The 19,958-nt window shown below is 55.3% G+C and overlaps 1 protein-coding gene across 1 annotated transcript in view; it reads right to left on the bottom strand.

Moving 5' to 3' along the window:
- The window catches only part of ZMIZ1 (zinc finger MIZ-type containing 1), a 233,620-nt gene that overhangs the window by 80,720 nt on the left and 132,942 nt on the right, over nucleotides 1-19,958 (bottom strand). Inside the window, 1 exon segment of the mRNA XM_059397899.1 lies at nucleotides 14,837-14,942. Coding sequence (XP_059253882.1) covers nucleotides 14,837-14,942 — 106 coding nt within the window.

Raw genomic sequence — 19,958 nt, 5'->3', positions numbered from 1 at the left:
AAAACATGAGTGTCTCTGCACAATGAGGGGGCCTGGGCCCACACCCTGAAGCTCAGCCTCGGCCAAAAGAAGGGCACCAGTGCCTCAGAGGAAGTAGACCCAATCTCTGGGGTCACCTGCCCACTCCCAGACTTTGCTCTTGGGGGGTGGGCAGTGCCTTTCTCTTCCTCTTTCTTTTTCTTATTTGGGAGAAGAACCAGACACAGGCGCCCTGTCCCCAGGGGCTGGGCACCAGGATTTGCCCCCGGAGGCAGACTGCTAAGGGGCCGGTGTTCCCACAGCAGTTGGACTGACTGCCAACCAAAGGGGCGTCTGGCCACACTTCCCAGCCCTTGGAGCTCAGTAGCCGGCCAGTTCCCCTGTCTCTCCCCGGAGTGCAGGTTCTCATTTTCTCCCTTCCAAGCCCGCCTGCACACACGTGGCCCCTTGCCTCCTGGCCTCCCAGCAGACAGAGGCTTAATTGGGAGGAAGTAAGTCTAAACATCTGGGGCACACATCTGAGAGCGGGGAGCCTGGAGGAAATGGGAATACAGGCAATTATGTCACTTCCTTGGCGGAGGGTACGTAGGAGGGGGGCAGCCCTGCACAGCAGCCAGTGTTTCTGGGGGCAGGGGCAGGGCTGGGGGGGGGGGCAGGACCTCGGTGCCCCACCTCTGGCCCGGAGCCTGTGGCCCTGAGCAAATGGCTGGCTGCCCTGGGCTCCTGGGCAGGGCTGAGATGCAGCCCTCCGGCCCATTGTTGCATGGAGCTGTGGTCCCAAGGGGAAAGGGGAGACAAAGGAACTGAAGGAGAGAAGGAGTGGGAGGGACAGGGAGGAGAGGGGAGAGCAGGGAGGGAGAGAGGGAGGGAAGGAGCCTGGGGAAGGAGCGAGGGAGGGGAGGGGAAGAGAGGGGAGGGAGAAAGGGAGGGAGAGAGAGAGGGGAAGAGAGGGAGAAAGGACCCAGAGGCAGAGGACTGTTTTGCTCAGCTTAGAGGGAGGCCTTGGGGCATGGGGGAAGTGGGATCCTCCTAGGGCAGCCCACCAGAAGAGCACTGGCCCCCACAGGGTGCCCCCTGAGGAGGCAGAGGACCCCGGTTCTGATCCCTGCCCAGCCATTTCCCAGCTGTGCGACCCTGCCATGACTTCACTTCTCCGAGAGCCCCAGTTTCCATCTGGGAAAGGGGCTAGATGTGCCTCAGCGACTGTTTGTCCCAGGAGTCCAGGGGCTCACCTCCACGAAGAGGAGGCAGAACACGGGCTGTCTCTGAGCTGTCCAACCCCAGCAGGTTGGGAGCAGCCCATCGCAAGCGGCTGGCCCCCTTTCAGCTTCACCCTCTGCTGATGTGGATCTGTTGATATGGCTTTTTTCTTGAGCATGTAGGGTCTCTGTAAGCTCCTTGAGGGTACAGACAATTTATGGGGTTACTCCACGGTTAATCACAATGTCTGTGCCTGCTTGGGGAAGGGGTGAATTTAGTTTATCCTTTACACTGAGTTTCTGTTGTCATAATTATGTGCCTGTTTGAAAGGCAGACTCCTAATTTCACTCCCCCTCCCCACCCCAGTAATTCCAGTTTCCTGCCCCAAGACAATAGTAGCTCTTCATCCCAAACAGGTGAGACTGGGTCCTTTGGAATTCCCTACAGGAGTCCAGCCCCGGGGCAGCGTTTCCCACCCTGCCAGCCTAAACAAGTCAGGAAATGCACCCAGGAATATAAAGAAGCAACTGTTCACAGCTCTTCAAGGAAAGTCATTGGTCAGCGTTCTCAGGCTCTGAGGTGTATTTCTCTCTGCCTGCAGGAGGAGCAGAGCAGAAGGCCTGGCCAAGGCGCCCAGGCTTCCTTCCAGCCACTGCCTGGCCATCTCCTTGTCCCCAGCGAGGGGAATTACCACCTTGCAGAGCTTCCACTGCAAAACACAAACACCTGGTTGCCTGGGCAGCACCTTGCCAGGATGATGTGATCCAGATGGTCCCTTGAGAGGCAGCTGGGTTGCCATGGAAACAGAATTGCTGCTGCTCTAGCCAGGGGACCCAATGGGCTGGACCCCGAGCTTGGGAGAAGCCAAGCGATTTGCATAAAGTCACAGAGCAAGTAGGGTTCAGTGCCCGCAGTGCAAGGCTTAATCTGAATGATTGTGGACAGAGCCCTCCTGAGACGCCAGCTTGTGTTAGGTAGTTAGTGCCGATGGTTTCATGAGAGGGTAGGAGACGTGGCTGGGGTCACGCGTGGCATGGAAGTGATGGGCTGGGCTGAGCCTAGGTCAGCCTGACCCTGATGCCTGAGCTTGGACCCCCTACTTCAGGCTGCCCCTGCTCTGGTTTCGAGATCTTGGCTCTGCATTTCTGGAGGCCAGTCCTATCCCAGAAGGCAGCTGGGCTGGACTTGAAGGTGGCTGAAAGGAGCAGGCAAGGAGAACCAGGGGTCTGCAGGCCAAGACCCACAGTTTTCAAGGCCTGGCCTCTCCTGGCTCTGCTATGCAAGCTGTCCTGGGCAGCTAATGTGGGGCAAGAGGGCAGGGTCTATGGGCATCTTTCCTCTCTGATCCTGCTTGCCAGAGGGGCCCTGGGGACGAGCCAGGGGGTCACTGCCAACGAGCCTGATCCCAGGGAAAGAAGGCATGACCAGGGAAGAGTAGAGGGAGCAAGCACTTGGAGTTGGGGCCGGCTCTGCTCCACACCCTTCCTCCCTCCTCCTCTCGCTTCTTTCCTCCTCCTTTTCCGTCCCAGCTGATCAAACTTCATCCACTCAGAGCCATCTAGCCAATCATCCCTTCCTTTGTTACAAAGGTTTTGGGTTACTTTGGGCGGGTGAATAAATCTCTATGCATCTGTTTTCCAATCTATAAAATGGCTTGGTTCCTTCCGAGGGAAGGGAGGACACTCATAAAATACCCAGCTCAATGTGTGGCATGAAGCAGGAGCTCAATAAACCGTGCTTGAAGAGCTACTTTCTCTCTTGAGAGAATTTGGGAAGCGTTGCTGGACGAAAGAGGCCCTCAAACTTCCCTAGCCCAAGGCACAGACAGGGCTCTGCTGGCCCTGCCTGGCCCCCTTCAGCCAGCTCTCTATCATCTACTGCAGGCAGCCTGCTTCCCCCTCTGGGGCTCAGTCTCCTCTTCTTGGGGGGAAGGGAGAGGGCTCTTGACCTCACATGAGCCTCTCTTGAGCCTCAGGAAGGGGCCATCACCCCACTCATCCCCTACCCTCTCAGAGGGGGGTCTGGGGGGCAATTACCTTGGCCTTGCCTACACATATAGGTTCCATATTTTCCACACCCCAAATCATGACACAAGGACAGGCACAGGCTTTTGGGTAACCTCCAGGTACAAGAGACATCCTAAGACAGTCTGAATGTCAAAACTTGGAATAAAATTGCTAGCCTGTGTATCGTAGCACTTACTATACCCCAGGTCCTGTTCTGAGTGCTACACATGCATTCACCCACTTAATGCCCATGATGTAGGCATTATTATTACCTCCTTTTATCAAATGAGACAACCATGGCACAGAGAAGTTAAGTGACTTTTTCCAAGATCACACAGCCGGAGTGGAAGTCTGGGTGGGATTCATATCTAGACAGGTTGTTCCAGAGTCAATGCCTTTAACCACTACTCCTCTCTACAATAGAGCTAGAAGGTTCCTGGGGAAAAATATTTGAAATTGGGGCTGACCAGGACATTTCGATCCTAACATCTGGCATGGACAAAATGCTTACTATGTGCCAGTCTCTCTGCTACTCACCATCTATGGAGCTGTGAGTGTTGAATAAGCTCAAAGACAGGAAGGTGTTTAAACTACCAGCAAAGACAAATCATCATCAAGTACTTAATACCTCCCCCTGCAAGCAGTTCTGGTGATCTTGACATGTTCTCTTGAGTCATGAACGTGCTGTTCCCCAGACTTCATTTCACCCTGTTCATAGTCTGGGGTGGCCTCTGGCTTCAGGGTCAGATATGCTGGGTTGAACCATAATTCTGGCTCTTTTTAGCCAAGTGGCCTTCAGCAAATGACTCATTCTTTCCCAGCCCCAGTTTTTCTATCTGTAAAATGGGTTCACCATGTGGGATAAATGGGTTCATGTGTGCCACATGCTGCGAGGGGCCATTACCAAGAGAATGTTGACCACATGCTGGCCATCATCATGACTGAAGGGAGCTATAAATCAGATTTTTTTTCCCCCCAATCCAGATGCCCTGCCCTGTAAATCGTAACAGGCAAGATTGACAGCACCGTTGTTAATTCCTGTCTGTCTGTCTGTCTAACCCAGAAGGTATTAACAAGGCTATGGCTTGCAAAGCTTGCTTCAGAAGTCCTGTTACCACCTTGCCCGCTTTCTACCAAGCCCCTGCTCCATTTCACTCTCACGCCGGCAGAGGATTCCCCTGAAATCCCTCCTCTGTTGGTGGGAATGCTAAGCTCCATCTTAAAACCAAAGCTCCGGCTTCCTTAATCCTCTTACCTGGCTCTTTCCTCTGCAGAATTAATTGCTGCCGATGGCTTTATTAACTTCACGGACAGCCAGTGGCATTCTCAGGACATCCTGGGGCAGTGGGGAACTGTTTTGGCAGGATCTCTGTCCCGAACATGCCTTTGGGCTGGATAGCACTGTGGTTGAAGGGGAACACCCTTAGTGCCTGTAGGGTGGTACCTATGGGCCCGCATCTCCCCAGAGGCTGTGCCCACTCCTCGGGGGACATGTGCAGAGATACAGGAGTGGGCTCGCCAGAGCTCTGGTCCCCACTTCTGCTCCAGCTGCGGCTACCTTGCCACTCCTCCAAGCTGCAGTCCCCTCCTCTTTAAATGGGGGATCTGCCCGCCCTGGGGATCTCACAGGGCCGGACAAGAGAGGCTCTGTAAAGGGCTCTGTTTGTGTGTAGGATTACTGTCATTTCTCACCCACAGAATGGGCCCATTCATCTATTTCAAATCTCAAGAGCAGGGACCGTGTGTGGTGTATTTATATACATTTGTAGCCCCCGTGCTTGGCACAGAGTGGAACTGGGCAAGACGATAATCATTCCTGGCCTGAAAATTCTGGTTTAGTATTTTCTTATTTTGAGAGGGATTCTCACACCCATGACCTCATCATTTCTTGCTGTAGCCAAGAAGGTAGAGAGAAGGAGTGAGGGCTTTGGCCTATGGAAGAAACTGACTTGGAAGGGCCCCCGAGGTAGGGGGCGGCGCCCAGGCCCCATGGCCTTGGACAAGACTTTCCTCTTTGACAGTAGCACTCCCAGGTATGGATGAGGGCCTGTGGCCCCCATGAGGAAACCACGACCACGTCAGATCTCTTCCCACGTCTGAGATGTGGTTATTTCACAAAGGGGACTCCCAATTTCCTAAACCCTCACCTCTTTTTTTTTAACTGGCAGAGAGCTGGCCCAGGTTCTAGGGATGGGCCAGACACCTGTCGCTCAACCCAGACACAGGACAGGGTCTCCAGCATCCTGATTTTGACAGTTCGTTTATAAAGGTGGCAAGACCAGTTACTGGAGCATATAAGATATAAAGTTACCTTTTAAAATTTCTATCTTGAAAGTCAAAATAAGCCAGAAACCATATGAAACAGACCATTATAATAGGACTAGGACTGGAATGCGGCAGGGATGCTGAGAAATGAATGGAAGTGATGTCATTGGGGCCAGTGCCTTTCTCCCGTCCAGTGGGTGCCTCATCACACATCTTCCGCTTCCTGTGTGTGCTCTGACTCTGCCCGGCACTGTCGCTAAGGCGACCCGGAGGGCGCACCTACACCCTGACCCCAAGCAGCCCTCGGCCAATGATGGATGCCAGGTGCAGGATAAAAAGCTTCTTGTCCCTGCCTCTCAGAGGGGCACGCTCAGAGGGGCACGCTCTATTGTCTCCCAGAGCTCCCTGCTATGTGGTCACAGCAGGTACAGTGCTTAACAACACATTTTCATCGAACTCCTTCCCTTCCCCGTCTTTCCCTGCTTCTCAATGTGTGTTCTCTGGGATCCTCCGAAACAAACCTCTTGAGCCAGCATGTTGGCTGGGGGTTGCGTCTGGGGGAATCCAAACTTGGACACGCATCATGTGTTTGAGGAGCTTCTGGTAGCCTCTCTTTCCCCTTGCACGAGCCTCATCAGTCCCTCCCCTCCCTTTCGCAGACCCCCGCCCCGATCACAGGCCTGAGTGTGTGCCCTCCCCGCAGGGGCTCTGGACTGGGGTGAGGGTCCAAAGTAGGAGGAGCAGCCCCATCCTGAGAGGGCTCTGTACTGCCTGTCAAGGTCCCGGCCCCGGATCCTCCCTCCCCACCTCGCGAGCCGATGCCCTCGGCCTTCTGCCCCCTCTCATTCTGGACAGGCCTCGAAAGCAGATATGCACCAGCTGGGCCTCAGGCAGCTGTGTCCTTGCACACCCCGGCTCTGCGGGGGAGCCAGCGATGAGCTAATCCCGCAGAAGAGAGAGGGAGACAGGAAGAGCAGCCTCCCGACAAGCCAAGGCCTGCCCCCCCGGGGCTCCTGGGGAACCAGAGAGGGCTGCACTGGGAAAACTGCTGAGCCAGCCTGGAGACAAGGGCACTCTCGTCTCGCTCCACCCCTGCCAGCGCCAGCCAAACATCAGTGGAACCAACAATGCCCACGGCTGCCTCTGCTTAAAAACAGAATCTGTGTTCCCTGTAGAAAATGCGGGAAATAGGGTGTCACCCCTCCCCCCCATTCCAGATAGATCCATTATTTATAAGTTGACATTTTGGTATATTCTGTTTTCTGTTTCTTGTGCACCTGGTTGAGGTCCCACCAAACTTAACATTTTTGTTACCTTTCTAAAAATTCATATTATATCATAAGCATTTCCATATAGTAATTCTTGGGAAACCTGGTTTTTAATGGCTGTGGAGTGGCCATCCAAATACTCAGTGCTCTTTTCCAAGGCCCTGTAGCTGTTTCCAAATCTGTCCTCTCTCATTCTTCCGTGGCACTGCCCGGCTCCTCACTGTTCACTCTGGACACCCCAGGGACTGTCACAGCTACCCCTCCCCCCAATTCCTTAGCCTGGGAACGCTGTGTCCACAAACCCTGTCACGTGGGCTCCTCCCCACTGTTCTTTTTCTCCAAGAGCAGAGTGAGGCCACCAGATCCCAGGCCTCAGCCCTCAGGGAGCTGGGGGAGGGAAGAGGAGCCAGGGGCCACTGGCCTAGGCCAAGCTACCCTACCTGCTCACTCAGGGTCACTCAGAATAGAGAAGCTCCCTATGCTCCGGATCTGACCAGCTGGAGGTCCAAGACCTCTTCCAGCACCACAAGTCACGTGACCTGGGTCTGTTTCTCCCTCCAGAGCCTTAGTTTCCTCTTCTATAAAATGGGCATGCTGCTAAGAGCCCTAGCAGCCTCTCCCATAGCAGTGAATCAGCAGGCGGTGAGCAAGCCTTGCAAACAGGTTTCATCCATTAAACAGGGCTGACCATGAGTCGGTTCCCAGGGGCCTGGTGATGAAATCCAGAGCCCTTTCCTGAGCGGGACCTGCCTTGGAGTGCAGGAGGAAGGAAGCCAAATCCCTCCCCCACATCCCAGCTCTGCTAAGCTGGGATGTGGGGGTGGGGGCTGGTGTCCAGGAGGAAGCCTGTCCCCAGCCTTGACAAGGCACCCAGCCTGGCAGCCTGGCATTTCAAGGGCAAGGGCCCGCCTGCCCCCCTGTTTCTGGGGAAGCCAGCAAGCGTTAACAAATCCCCCACAATTTGCACCCACCAATCCCGCCTGCTCACTGGGCGGCTGCGAGCCATTTTTCACGCAGAGCTGCACACAGCTTTGTCTTAGAGAGACAGATCTGGCAGGGCGTCCCTGAATGAGGCCATTTGTCCTCCCCGGTGACGGTGACGGGAAGGTGGCTGCGTGCTCTGGGGTAGGCAGGGGGGTGGCGGGGAGAGCTCCTGGGGGAGGCATGAAGGTGGAGCTGGAAGCAGAGCCTCTGAGAGAAACCAGCACTGTTACCACACGGGAGGTCTGAGAGCCCCTGTTAGCCAGGTGAGTGCAAGGATTGTTTTCAAAGACAGAGAGAAGGAAGCCTACTTCTTCTGCTAAGAGTCCTGAGTACAAGTGGTGAAATGACCTGGGTGGCCTCTGATGACTGTCCCATCCCAACTATGTGACAGAGGTACAACGCACCATGGATGGGGCCTCCGGGTCGGGGTCTGTGTCTGAGCCCCAGGGCTGCTCTGCAAGTTCCTACAAGAAGGTCCCTTGGGACTGAAAGCTCCAAAGGACCGAGCCTCTCCAGAGCCCCTCCTGCAGGGACCACAGGACACAGACCCAGAGGGACAAGGCAGGGGCTTCATCATATTCCTAATGCTTCGCCTTCCAGGCTGGCTGGTGGCCCTGGGCATGTCTCAGTCCCCTTCCCATGAATGTTTCCTCTGGGGACTGTCAGCATGTCAGAGAAAGCAGGTGTTTGTTGATAAAAAGCAAGTGGTCCACTTTGCCTAGGGCTCCCCTCCAGGACCCTGGGCTCAGGCTTCTGTGTTGGGATGTGAGGGTGTGCTTAGAACAGAGGTCATAAAGACACACGACCACAGGGCCTGGTGGTTCTCGAATTCAGAAAATGCTTGAGGCATAAGACCATGGGAGAAGCACAGCAGCCATCCGAGGGGTCCACTACCACCCAGTTAGCGGTAGGTTGTGGGTCCAAGATTCCCACTGAAAGGAAGACGGGCATTGAACTTGACGGTACGAACTCCCAAAGAGCAAATGTTGGCAAATAACATGCGTTTTTCAAAACCACCAAACATCAGAGCTCAGATGTTTGTGGGCCACATTCAGCCCACAGGCGGGTGACTGACAACTGACCCCCCCCCGGTCCCTAAGGAAGGCTGGCCTCTTCCTTGGAGTGGTCACAGGCAGCCTCTACCAGCCCTGAGCCCTCTCCTGAGTTCTCTGTTCCCTCTCCAAAGCCCACCGGTCACCTCTCCCAGGATGCTCCTGGGCAGCCTGGCGTCTCCCGTACCTGCCGCCCTCTGCATGTTTCCCTTCTGCCAACAGCCCCAGGCCTCTCCTCTTCCCAGAGGAGAGCCCAGAGCCATCACAGACCCTCGTCTGCACGGAGGAGACAGGAGGGATGTGCGGATGGCCAGTGTGCACCCTAGGCTCTCGTCTGGACTCGGCCCTGCCTTGCTGTGACCTGGGGCAGGTCCTGCTCCATTCTCAGGCACCAGCGCTCCCCATTCTTTGGGTTTTGATGTCCCTGAGTCTGCTGAGGTCAGCCGAGGGGACACAGAGTCATTTACACTGGGCCAGTAGCTGAGGCATGCAGGGGGGCTCTCGGGGACCTCGGGACATGGCGACTGCCTGCTGCTTGGTGCCTACACAGCCAGCAGGCGTGGGCCCGCTGGCTGCCGAGGAGGCTGACATTTCCGCGCAGCCTGCCAAGTTGCTGGGGGCTGGCACGCGGCGGTGGTGGGGGCAGGGGGACCCGCTGCAGCCCCTTGGGGGACTGAGGGAAGGCGCGAAGCAGGTGACCTTCCACACGGAGGCAGAGGAAGGGCGGGGGGCCCCGAGGACCTGTTCCTGGGGAGGCTCCTGACCATCGTGCCCGCGTGTGCATGTTCCCGTGTGCGCGTGCTCCGGTGTGCGCGCGCACAGGCTAAAGGCTGCACCAGAACAAAGAGCTGGGGGCTGGGTAGCTGAGGGGCCCACGTGGAGACGCCTGGCTTGGCGGTTTGCTGCAGTGTCTGCTCTGCGCTCACGCTCCGTCTCTGTCTCTCTCTCTCTCTCACACACACACACATGCGCGCACACGCACATGCACACGCCACACAGCGCTGCCCCCAGGCCCGAGCTCTTGCTCCAGAGCCTGGCGATGCAGGCGTGCACAGCCCGGCCCAGCCCACCGCCATCCCTCCTGACAAAGCCCTGCTCCCGCCGCATGATCTCATCCCACCGGCCCTCGTCTGGCCCCAGCTTGGCCTCCTGACAAGAGAGACAGACAGGGAGACGGAGCTCGAGAAGGGTGGGGGAGAAGGGGGGGTGGGGAGACACAGGCAGACATGCACCCAGCTCACCGACACACACGCATGCACACACACACACACGCACGTGTCCCCACAGACCCACAACAGACATAATACATTCACTACCACATAAATAGAAACACAAACACGCTCACCACTGCACACAGACATGTATCCCCCAGACCCAGAGATACATATCTCCAACAGACACACACACACATATGCTCACCATCACACACACAAACACACCCAGCTGCCCTGACACACACACACACACACACACACACAGACATGTGTCCCCACAGACCTACCCTACACACACAGAAACACAAACACAGAAACACGCTCACCACCACACACAGACATGTTCCTTCCCAGACCCAGATACATATCTCCAACAGACACACACACACATACACACACATATGCTTACCACCACACACAGACACAAACATATCTAGTTGCCCTGACACACATACACACACCCACGTCCCCACAGACCCACCCACACACTCACCAGCACTATGCAGAAACACAAACACACCGACACCCTCACCACTGCACACAGGCATGGACCCTTCCAGACCCAGATACATATCTCCAACAGACACACACACACACACACACTCACCACCACACACAGACACAAACATACCCAGCCACCGTGACACACACACACACACACACACACACTCACCAGCACTATGCAGAAACACAAACACACCGACACCCTCACCACCACACACAGGCATGTACCCTTCCAGACCCAGATACATATCTCCAACAGACACACACACACACACACACACACAGAGCCATATGTCCCTGTAGACCCACAGACACACACATACACACTCACCACACACACACACGCACACACTCACCACCACACAGGCACACATCCCCAACAGACACACACATATATGTTCACCACACACACACACACATGTTCACCACCACACACACACACACACCGACATGTAGCCCCTACAGACACAGAAGCACACAGGCATGCTCATCACCACACACAGACACGCACATCACACAGGGAGAAAGTCTGAGGGACAGCAATGAAGGGAAGGACAGACAGGGAGAGACGTAGGACATCAGAGACCCTCAGAGAGAAAGGGGAGGGAGAGACGAGGAGGGTAAAAACTGCACAAGCCGGTCAGACACAACGGGAGCCCAGGCAGAGACGGAGAGGAGGGCAAGAGGAAGCATGGGCTGGTGGCAGGAGCTCTATGGACAGAGTAGGTGCTAGGTGTGCAGCGGCCTGGCCTGAAGAGGCCTGGGCAGGCCTGGCTATGGCCAGCGTGGCCACTGCACACACCTGAGGCCGCGGGGACCCTCAGAGCTATAGCCAGGGCAGGGGGTTACGACAGGTCATACACCAAGCACAGAGCCTCAGGGAATTGGAGCAGTGGGACGCAAGCTTGCTGGGGCAGAGAAATGCTGAGTCAGGTCAGGAACGGGCCGGGGGGGTTGGCGCGCAGGGAGAAGGCAGACCAGAGCAGAGGAGGGCTGGAGAGTACTGTTGGCTTGACAGCCCTGGGCCTCAGGTACTGCTAGGTCCCCTCGCTTTCACGATGAGGGAATCTCATGAATCCTCACAGGCAGCCTGTGAAGGAGGCAGATCATCCCTCTCTACAGATGAGGCCACAGGTCTAGGAGGCAGGCAACATGGCGGAGATGGGAGCCCGTGCAGGAGCTGCCTCGGGAACTCAGGGACACCACTCAGCAACTTGTGGCCTCCGCCCCTCTCATGGTCCAGCCCGGCAGACCCTTTACACTGACAGTGAAAGCAGCAGCGGAAGCCTTCCCCCTCAGGCTGGCAGCCTGCCTTCCCAGAGGAGGGGCCCAGCAGGGGCCCGGATGGGAACCTGAGTCCTGAGGCCCCTACTTCTCCAGGGGCTGGGGATGATCTGTGAGAGGTGCTTAGTCACGGCTGTTGGTGCTGACAGGGGTTTGACTCCCAAGAAGGGCATTAAAGCAACAGCAAAGCCACAGGCATTGCCAGGCCTCGGGCCTCAGTGTCCTTAGCTGCAGAATGGGTATGCTGAAGCCTCACCTCAGGGTCTACCATGTGACTTAACTAAGAGACACAGTGCCTGGAAAAAGGCTCAATAAACTGTAAGGAGTTGTGCATAACTGGGAGTGCAAACAGAGGGAAGAACACAACCCCTATTTCAGGAGAAGTGATGCTGGAAAGGCCACTCAGCCAAGGGCAGGACCACCTTGGAGTGACTTGAGGGAAGTAAAGGGTTCTCCCAGGTGGAGGCACGGCCTCCAAAGTCGAGGTCCAGAGTTAGCTGTGATGGGGTGGCCAAAGACTGGGCCTGGGGTCAGGAGGCCATAGGTTGAAGTCCCAGCTCTATCACTAATGAGCTGTGTGACCACAAGGAAGTCACAAACCTCTCTGAGCTTCAATGTCCTCACCCATAATAAGACAAGACTCCATGTCTTACAGAGCTGAGCGTTGCAGCAAAGCATAAGACAGCACCTAGCATGTATCAGCAGGATCCTAAGAGACTGTTGAGGAAGGGCTGCATAGAGACCTGAGCCCCTTTCTCCCCAACAAGGGAGCAGCTGGGATTCTGGGACAGCCCACTCTCCTGTCCCCGCCCCCCCACACCGGGGGCCATGCTTTCCTGGTCTTGGTGTTGCCTCTAACACCGTGTTTGGATTCATCCCTGACTCTGCACTCTGTTCCACAGGAAGCGGAACCCTACTGGTCCAGCCACCATCATCCTGATGTCCCCAGCAATCTGTCAACCCTCTCCCGGCATCTACACTGCCGCCTCCCCCTGCGCAATCTGTTCTTCCTTTGTAGTCAGAGCGATCTTTGTAGCTATGTTCTTATTCTCAGTACAAAACCCACAACCCTCAAGACAGGCCCTGTGCTGTTGACTTCGCCTCCAGGCTCTGGAACCACTCTCCTTGGTTTGGTTCTGCCACTAAGTCATGCTTCCTTCTACCTCAGGACCTTTGTTCAGGCTCTTCTCTTTACCTGGGAAGCTCTTCCTTCTTTTCTTCAAGTATGCAAAGGTTCTCGACCTCCAGGCCTCAGAGAAGCCTTTCCCTACTCCTGAGTAGTCTCATAACATCCCCGACTTTTCCCTCCTGAAACTTACCACAGCTTGAATTTACATATGCCCACGCACACATGCACACCCACATACACCTATGATTATTTGATGTTTTCTTTTCTTCTAGACCGGGGTCAGGAACCCAGAGCCAATCACCTGATTCCATAAGTGCGATTTTATTGGAACGAGCTGTGCTCATTTGTTCACATATTATCTAAGGCTGCCTTTGGACAGCCTGCAAAGCCTGAACTGTTTGGCTCTTCACGGACATTTGCTACCCCCTTGTTCCAGACTCTAAGTTTCCCAAGGTGGGACCACATCTGTTGTAGCCTTCATCAGACCCCAGACCTGGCCAGGTGCCCAACAGAGATATGGAGATATATGTTTCTTGGATAAGTAGGACTTTTTACCTTGTCCAAATTGTGTTGACTTAAGTTATTATTAAAATTGCAGATTCCATTAAGAGTAGACATCACTTATGAGATTCCCAGACCATTTTCTGGCCCACAGCTCAGTACGATAGCACCGTCCCAACAAGGGCTGGTGGGGCAAAGGCCCTCCAAGCTAGCAGTCACTGCACACACATTCCACAAATGACCCAGAGTCTGCATGCGTGGTCTGCAAACGTGCATGGGGAGGAGCACAAACCCGCACTCAGGAGATTATAGGTTGAGCAAATTTATGAAAATACATTGGAAGATGTCTTTGAAACATTTTCATGAAGCTGTTTCTAGAGCTACTCCAAAGAACTGATTGACGAATTCAGAGAAAACGTCTGTTTTATTGTTATACAAAGGAAATAATTGATTTTCTTTTCTTTTTCAATGAATTACTCGAACATAAAAAATATTATTAACAATATGTAGACGCTACATTTGGCACTGCACATATATCTAGAACTGACCGTGACCCTTGCAGGGTAAGGCTCATTGTCATTCCTGCCTTCCCAAGGAGGTAAACTGAGGCTCAGAGGCTACACGGTCAGAAAGTGACAGGGCGGGGCTGTCCCAGGTCTGTGGGAGTGAAAGCTTACGCCAGGCCCTTAGCTTAAGGAAGATAATGAGGATGATGGGAAATGTAAAACTGTATCTTTGGTGTGCTTAAAGCCCTCAGCCACAGAAGGCTGCCAGCACCTTCTGTGGCCTTGGTTTAACCTGGAAGTAAGAGGTCCCAGGCAATGACAGAGTGGCGACGGAGAATATTATACAGAGAATACTATGCTTTTAGAAACCTGCATGTACCAATCCACTTGTATTTTGGATTTTATTTTAAATACAGATGTTTTGAGTGAATACAGGGCTAAGAATGCCCATTCTGGCATATAGGCCTGGGCTCGAACCCCAGCTCTGCCGCTTTCCAGCTGTGTGACCTGGAGAAACATCCTCAGTTTCTCTGAGCCTTGGTTCCCTCATCTGTCAAATGGGGATGATCACAGGGCTTATACCCAGGGGTCATTACGGTGATGAAATGAGATGATGCATGTCACCCTTGAACCTTGGGTGTGCTTGGGTCCTTCGCTTTGGGTCGTTCAAGGTGTGCATGTCACACCTTGAACCTGTGGTGTGCAGGGGTCCTTCGCTGGCCCCGAGGCACCCCCGCAGGTAAGAACACACTGCCTGAGAGGAGGGACAAGCCTCAGTCGCGGGCTGCCCAGCTTGGTGGACAAACCGCTGCTCCTTGGAGGCTCACACCACACCTGGAGGAACCAAGGCACCAGCAGGCAGAGGCGGCGCGTAGCCCCGGGTTCAAATCCAGTCACGCTCCCACCTCCCCATGACCCCTATGGAACCCCCAGCAGTCACCTACCCGCAGACTTGGGAGTGAACTTGTCTCGGTTCGCAGCACACACCGCCAGCAGTCTGTAACCGAGGTCCAGGTCAAACCCTTGCTGAGCTGCCACTCGACTGACCACCTGCCAGCAAGAGAGAGAGGAAGGGCAGGGTGAGTCACTGCCAGTGCCAGGCCTCCGAGCCCAGAGTGGTACATGTGTCCATCTAGCAGGCAAGGCAGCTGAGGCGGGCAGGCTAGGCTAAGGCAGGTCTCCAACATCAGGCAGAGCTGGGACTCAAACTCTACCTCACTCAGTTGCTCCATAAAGCTCTTCCTCCTTGCCAGGCCCTGGGATCCAGACCCCTGCCCTCAGGGGTTTCTAGTCTTCCCGTGAGCCTAACCCCAAAGTCCAGGCCCTGTGGCTTTCAAGGGCTCCATCTGGCCACATTCCAGAAGGTGCTGTACCACCGTGTTTTGGATGGCTACAGGCCAGGCCTCTGTTCCCTCCTTCCCCTGGGGCAGCTTCCCAAACTCCCTTCTAAGTCCCAGCCCGGAAGTCTCCCACACCTAGCACCTCTCACATTCCCTCCCCGAGCTCCTGCACCCACCTTCGTGGGTGTTCGCTGCCCTCACCATTCCAGGCATGGTCCCCACCCAGCGGCACTGGCCCCTCCTGAGTCAAAACGTGTGCCTGGGGAGAAGCAAGGATTTAGGACATGGCTCCAACGAGCTGCAGCGTGGAGCTGCCAGACAGACTGCTAAGGCTTCTCCAGGTGGACATGTCCATGCTTCTCAGTGCTGCACTCTGTGCCAGGCACCCTGCTGCCTCTCAGGCCCAGAGACCACAGGGCCCTCATGCACAGCCTGGGGTCTGTCTCCAGCATGGGGCACCTGCTCAGCACACGGGAGGCTTCCATCGGAGTGTCGATGGAAGCTTGCTAACAGCTGTGTATTTGGAGTTCCTCCCTTCTCCTTGAGAACCTCTGAAGTATGGGCCAGAAGGGGGAGAGGTGAGGGGCGGGGAGCGCTGTCAGTCCCCTGGGGCAGTGTGGGGTGGGTTGCTCTTGGGAGCCCCGCAAATAACTCCACAGGCTGCACTCCTTCCTGCCCCTGCCCAGGTGTCCTGCCACAGCCAGACCTACTCCCTCTTGCCCGCCTCCCTTATTAATGGCAGCAAAATTAGGTTTCCTTATGAAGAAGGAAGGACCTTGGAAAACAGAGTCAGTGAAGCAGGCAGCTGGAGCCGCTATGGTTGAGTGGGAGAGGAGTGCTCCCAGATGTGGGAGCTTGAGGGAAGACTCCGTCAGAGAGCCCCTAGAGACCACCTGCTCCAGAAGCGCTCGGAGGGCCTCAGAAGGCCTCAGGCTGCCATGGGGTTTGGCCTGGCCCCTGTAACCATGAGAGTTTTTTTTTTTTTTTTTTTTCTTTTTGCTTTATATTTAAGGGTTCGTTACGAGGGCTCTAGGGATACAAAAGGATGGGAAAAGTACTAATCTAGGCCAATCCTGTCATTTAAAAAAAGTATGAACACTTAAGACCTGGATAGAGTGTGTGTGTTGAACCAGGCAGGAGCCATGGGATGCCCTCTTCCCAGGACCACCATGGCCTCTGGAATGGGGTGCTGCCCCCCCCATACCTCCTAGGAACACCCAGGGCAGGAAGGAGAAGGGACGTCTCAGGTTTGAATGTTTGCTCAGCTTCTCTGCTGCAAACAGGAACCCCTGACGCAGAGCTCCCCTGTTCCTCCAGGCCTCTTTTCCACAGGCTCTATTTGCCCCTGCCTCTACATACACCCCCGGGTCCAGAGGCTCTGGGCCCCCTCTGGGCAGGTAAACTGGGTAACTGCAGGGTAAACTGGGTAACTGTTCATTTCACTGTCCAAGCAGAAAAACCAAGGTCACTGGCTCTCTGTGGCCCGTTGGACATTTTGGGTCTGGAGACTGGCACTGTCCCTTTAGCAAGTGAGGCAGGTGAGGCAGGCAGGTTAAGGCAGGTCCCCAAGATTGGGCAGAGCTGGGACTCACCCCAGTAGGCCCAGAAGAGTCACTTCAGCTTAGATGATGACTCTTGTGGCCTTTTCTTTGGCAGAACTTTGGAATGGATATGAGTGAGCATAGACAATTTGTTCGGACTAGTGCATCAGTGAGGCTGCTGTTGGTGAGAAATGTTGACGGAGGCAAATAGCGTCATGAGAGTGCTGGCTCCCCGGTAGGAGGGTTAAATGAAAACTTTGTGAGCAGTGAAGTGCCAAATTCTCACAGCAGCTCCACGAGGTGGTATCATTATCTCTTGTTTTATACAGGAGGAAACAGAGTACTGTATGAGACAAAGGTTACAAGTCTTGTCCATGATAGAGCCTGGATGTGATCTCAGGCAGGCAGGCTGCAACGTCTGGGCTCTTTCCATGACAGTTTCTCTTTTTCAGCCCATAAAGGGTTAAGGCCATAACTCCCAAATGAAGGGAGAAGCCTCAGGCCCTGTGTTGAGGGCAGAAAGGCAAAGGTCCCTCTGTTTGGCCAATACTGGCTAATCCTGTTGCTCTGGTTTAAAACACACACACACACACACACACACACACACACACACACACACAACCAAATAATAGCTGAACTGAGCAAGAGAGGCCTGGTGCTGGTATAGGGCTGTCCTGCAGGCCTGGGAATGTCTGCTTGTCACCAAATCCCCTGAGCTCTACCGTTCAGAAGGGTCACTGGCAACAGCCCCCTTTCATTAAGCCCAGAGAGGGCAGAGCCTTACTGAAGGCAGCACAGCACAGTGTGGCTAAGCTGGATCCCGAGGCTCTGGAGGCCTGAGATCCACCCCTTGGCCTGAGATCCACCCCAGCCCGAGGACCCCGCTGGAAAGTCCCGTGAGGTGGGTCTGACTGACAGTGGTGGGGAGGTGGGGTTAGGTGAGTAGACAGTTGTGTTTCAGAGGCCTGCTCCCCCCTCAGTGGGCACGGCACCCCCAGTGAGGGTCCTGTGTGCAGGTGGGCTGGAAGACCCCTCCTCCGGAAAGACCAGAGGGGAGAGGCAGCCGTGCTGCTGCCCTCTGCTGGCTGCTCAGGCCCAGCCAGCTCAGGGTGCTCTGAGACCTAGCCCCTGAGGTCCCAGGGGTACCTACAGGTCAGGGAGTCCCAGCCCATAGTGCCAGAGAGGGAAACCGAAGCCCGGAGATGACAGAGGGCGTGTGCTCAAGGTCAGGTGGCCGGTAAGTCCCATCTAGGGAGTGTGCTGCCTTGAAAAGTGGTGAGCCTCCTGGCTACAAGGCAGGACAAGCTGTCTGGGGGATGCCAGAGAAGGGATTTCTGTTCCAGGCACGGGGCCAGACTCTGACATCTTCTGAGGGAGTCAGGGAAACTGGAAGCATGCCAAGGGGTACTCCAATTCTGTGCAACCTAAGGCAAGTTACTTAATGTCTCTAAGTTTCAGGTTCCTTCTCTGTGTAAGTGCAGGGACATCCTCTATTGCCACGGCAGGTGCAGTGGCTTCTGATAATTCCACGTATCCCAGTTCTGTCTCCCGGCTCTAACAGAAGCTCCCCAGGGCAGAGCCCTCTCCCCACTCTGCCACCCCTCTCGGTGCAGGATGTGCATGTATTTGGGGCTGCTGCTGGGGCTGCCGCGGAGTCAGGCACGAGAGGGGGTTCTGCATCTGCCACTTACTAGCTGTTCTACCTCACCCAAGTGACTTAGCCTCTCTGGGCCTCAGTTTCCCCATCTGTGAAATGCCCTCCCTGTGAGAATGAGAGTCAGGACCAGTCACAAAGCTCAATGAATGCTAGCTGTGAACATAGCCTGACAGCTGCAGGAGTGATTTCTCTGCTGCTGTGAGGAAGCTCTCCCTGGAGAGAAGGGAGGGCACTGCAGTTAGGCTGGCTGGCCTCTGTTCCTCTCTGCCGCCTCCTCTCCTCCCTGTCTCCCCTTCTGCTGTTCTCTGGCCTCCTCCTTTCTGTTCCTTGAGCATATCCAGCATGCTCCACCTCGGGGGAGGAAGAAGGAGTGAATTCAGAAAGGCCTGATTTTGAGGGGCTCCTCAGGCATGGGGCTCAGTCCTGCTGCTAAGGGAGGGGCCGGGAGGCGAGTTGCCGGCTCATCAGCAAAAACCTGGTCTGAGGAGCAAGTGGTGACCAGGGCTCACAGCCCTCACCCCTGGGGAGGGGACTCAGGACTCCCACACTTCTGCATTGTGGGGTCAGAGGGTCCGAAGGGGAACGTGGGGCAGGGGAGTGCCAGTGGCTCTTCAACCCAGGGCCCAGCCCCAGGATGACAAAAAAGTGCCCTTTTTCTGCTTGAGGCTAAGTGGCTTTTAATTTCTAACCTCCAAGTAAGCCGGAGTCCGAGGAGTTTGTTCCCAGGGGTCACCCAGGAATTCCACCTGGAATGCTTCGACCTGCCACCTGGATGGGGATGGGTGCGTGTGTTGGGGGGAGCTTGGTGGCTTTGCCCTGCTTAGGCCCCTCAGGATGTCTGACCTCCCGCTTCCCCTTCCTTTCCAAGGGGCACAGCTGAGGACGTGGGACCAGCATCAGGGCCCTGGGGGTCGGTAGTACCCGCCTAGGACTGTAGCGAGCTGCTCCCCCTTTCTCAGTGGCCTTGTTCATTAAGGAGAAGTGACAATTCCCTCCCTGCCTGGTCTGCAGGGTCTTCATAAGGATGTGCGGACACAGGGCCCAGGACAGTGCCTTGGGTACCAAGGGGTCTGCTCTGACCTCCCCATTCCCTGCACTTTCCTGCTGCTGGTTCTACGGAGTTCCAAGGGACAGTCAAACTCAACATCTCTACCACTGTGGCAGGAGAACCAAACCCCTTACTGGTTAAGCAGCAGACTAGAGAGGTGCGGGTTAAAGCCCACCATTCAAGTAAGCGTATGCCGTAAACTGTCTTGCAATGAGGAGAGGCCCAGAGCCGCTGGCGCTGTGCCTTTGTCACACCGTTGTCCCAGTCCAGGAAGCCAAGGCCTCCTTGCTGTCTAGTTAGATCCTATAGGCTCCTCCCTGGGCTCCCTCCTCCAGGAAGACCTCCAAAAATCCCTCTAGCCTATCCTCCTAGGATGCTCCCCTCAGAACTCCTATCCTCGGGGCACCTGGGTGGCTCAGTGGGTTAAGCCGCTGCCTTCAGCTCAGGTCATGATCTCAGGGTCCTGGGATCGAGTCCCGC

The sequence above is a fragment of the Mustela nigripes genome, chromosome 4 (assembly GCF_022355385.1).
Source record: "Mustela nigripes isolate SB6536 chromosome 4, MUSNIG.SB6536, whole genome shotgun sequence".
NCBI classification, from domain to species: Eukaryota; Metazoa; Chordata; class Mammalia; order Carnivora; family Mustelidae; genus Mustela; species Mustela nigripes.
This window is presented reverse-complemented; position numbering and strand designations above follow the sequence as displayed.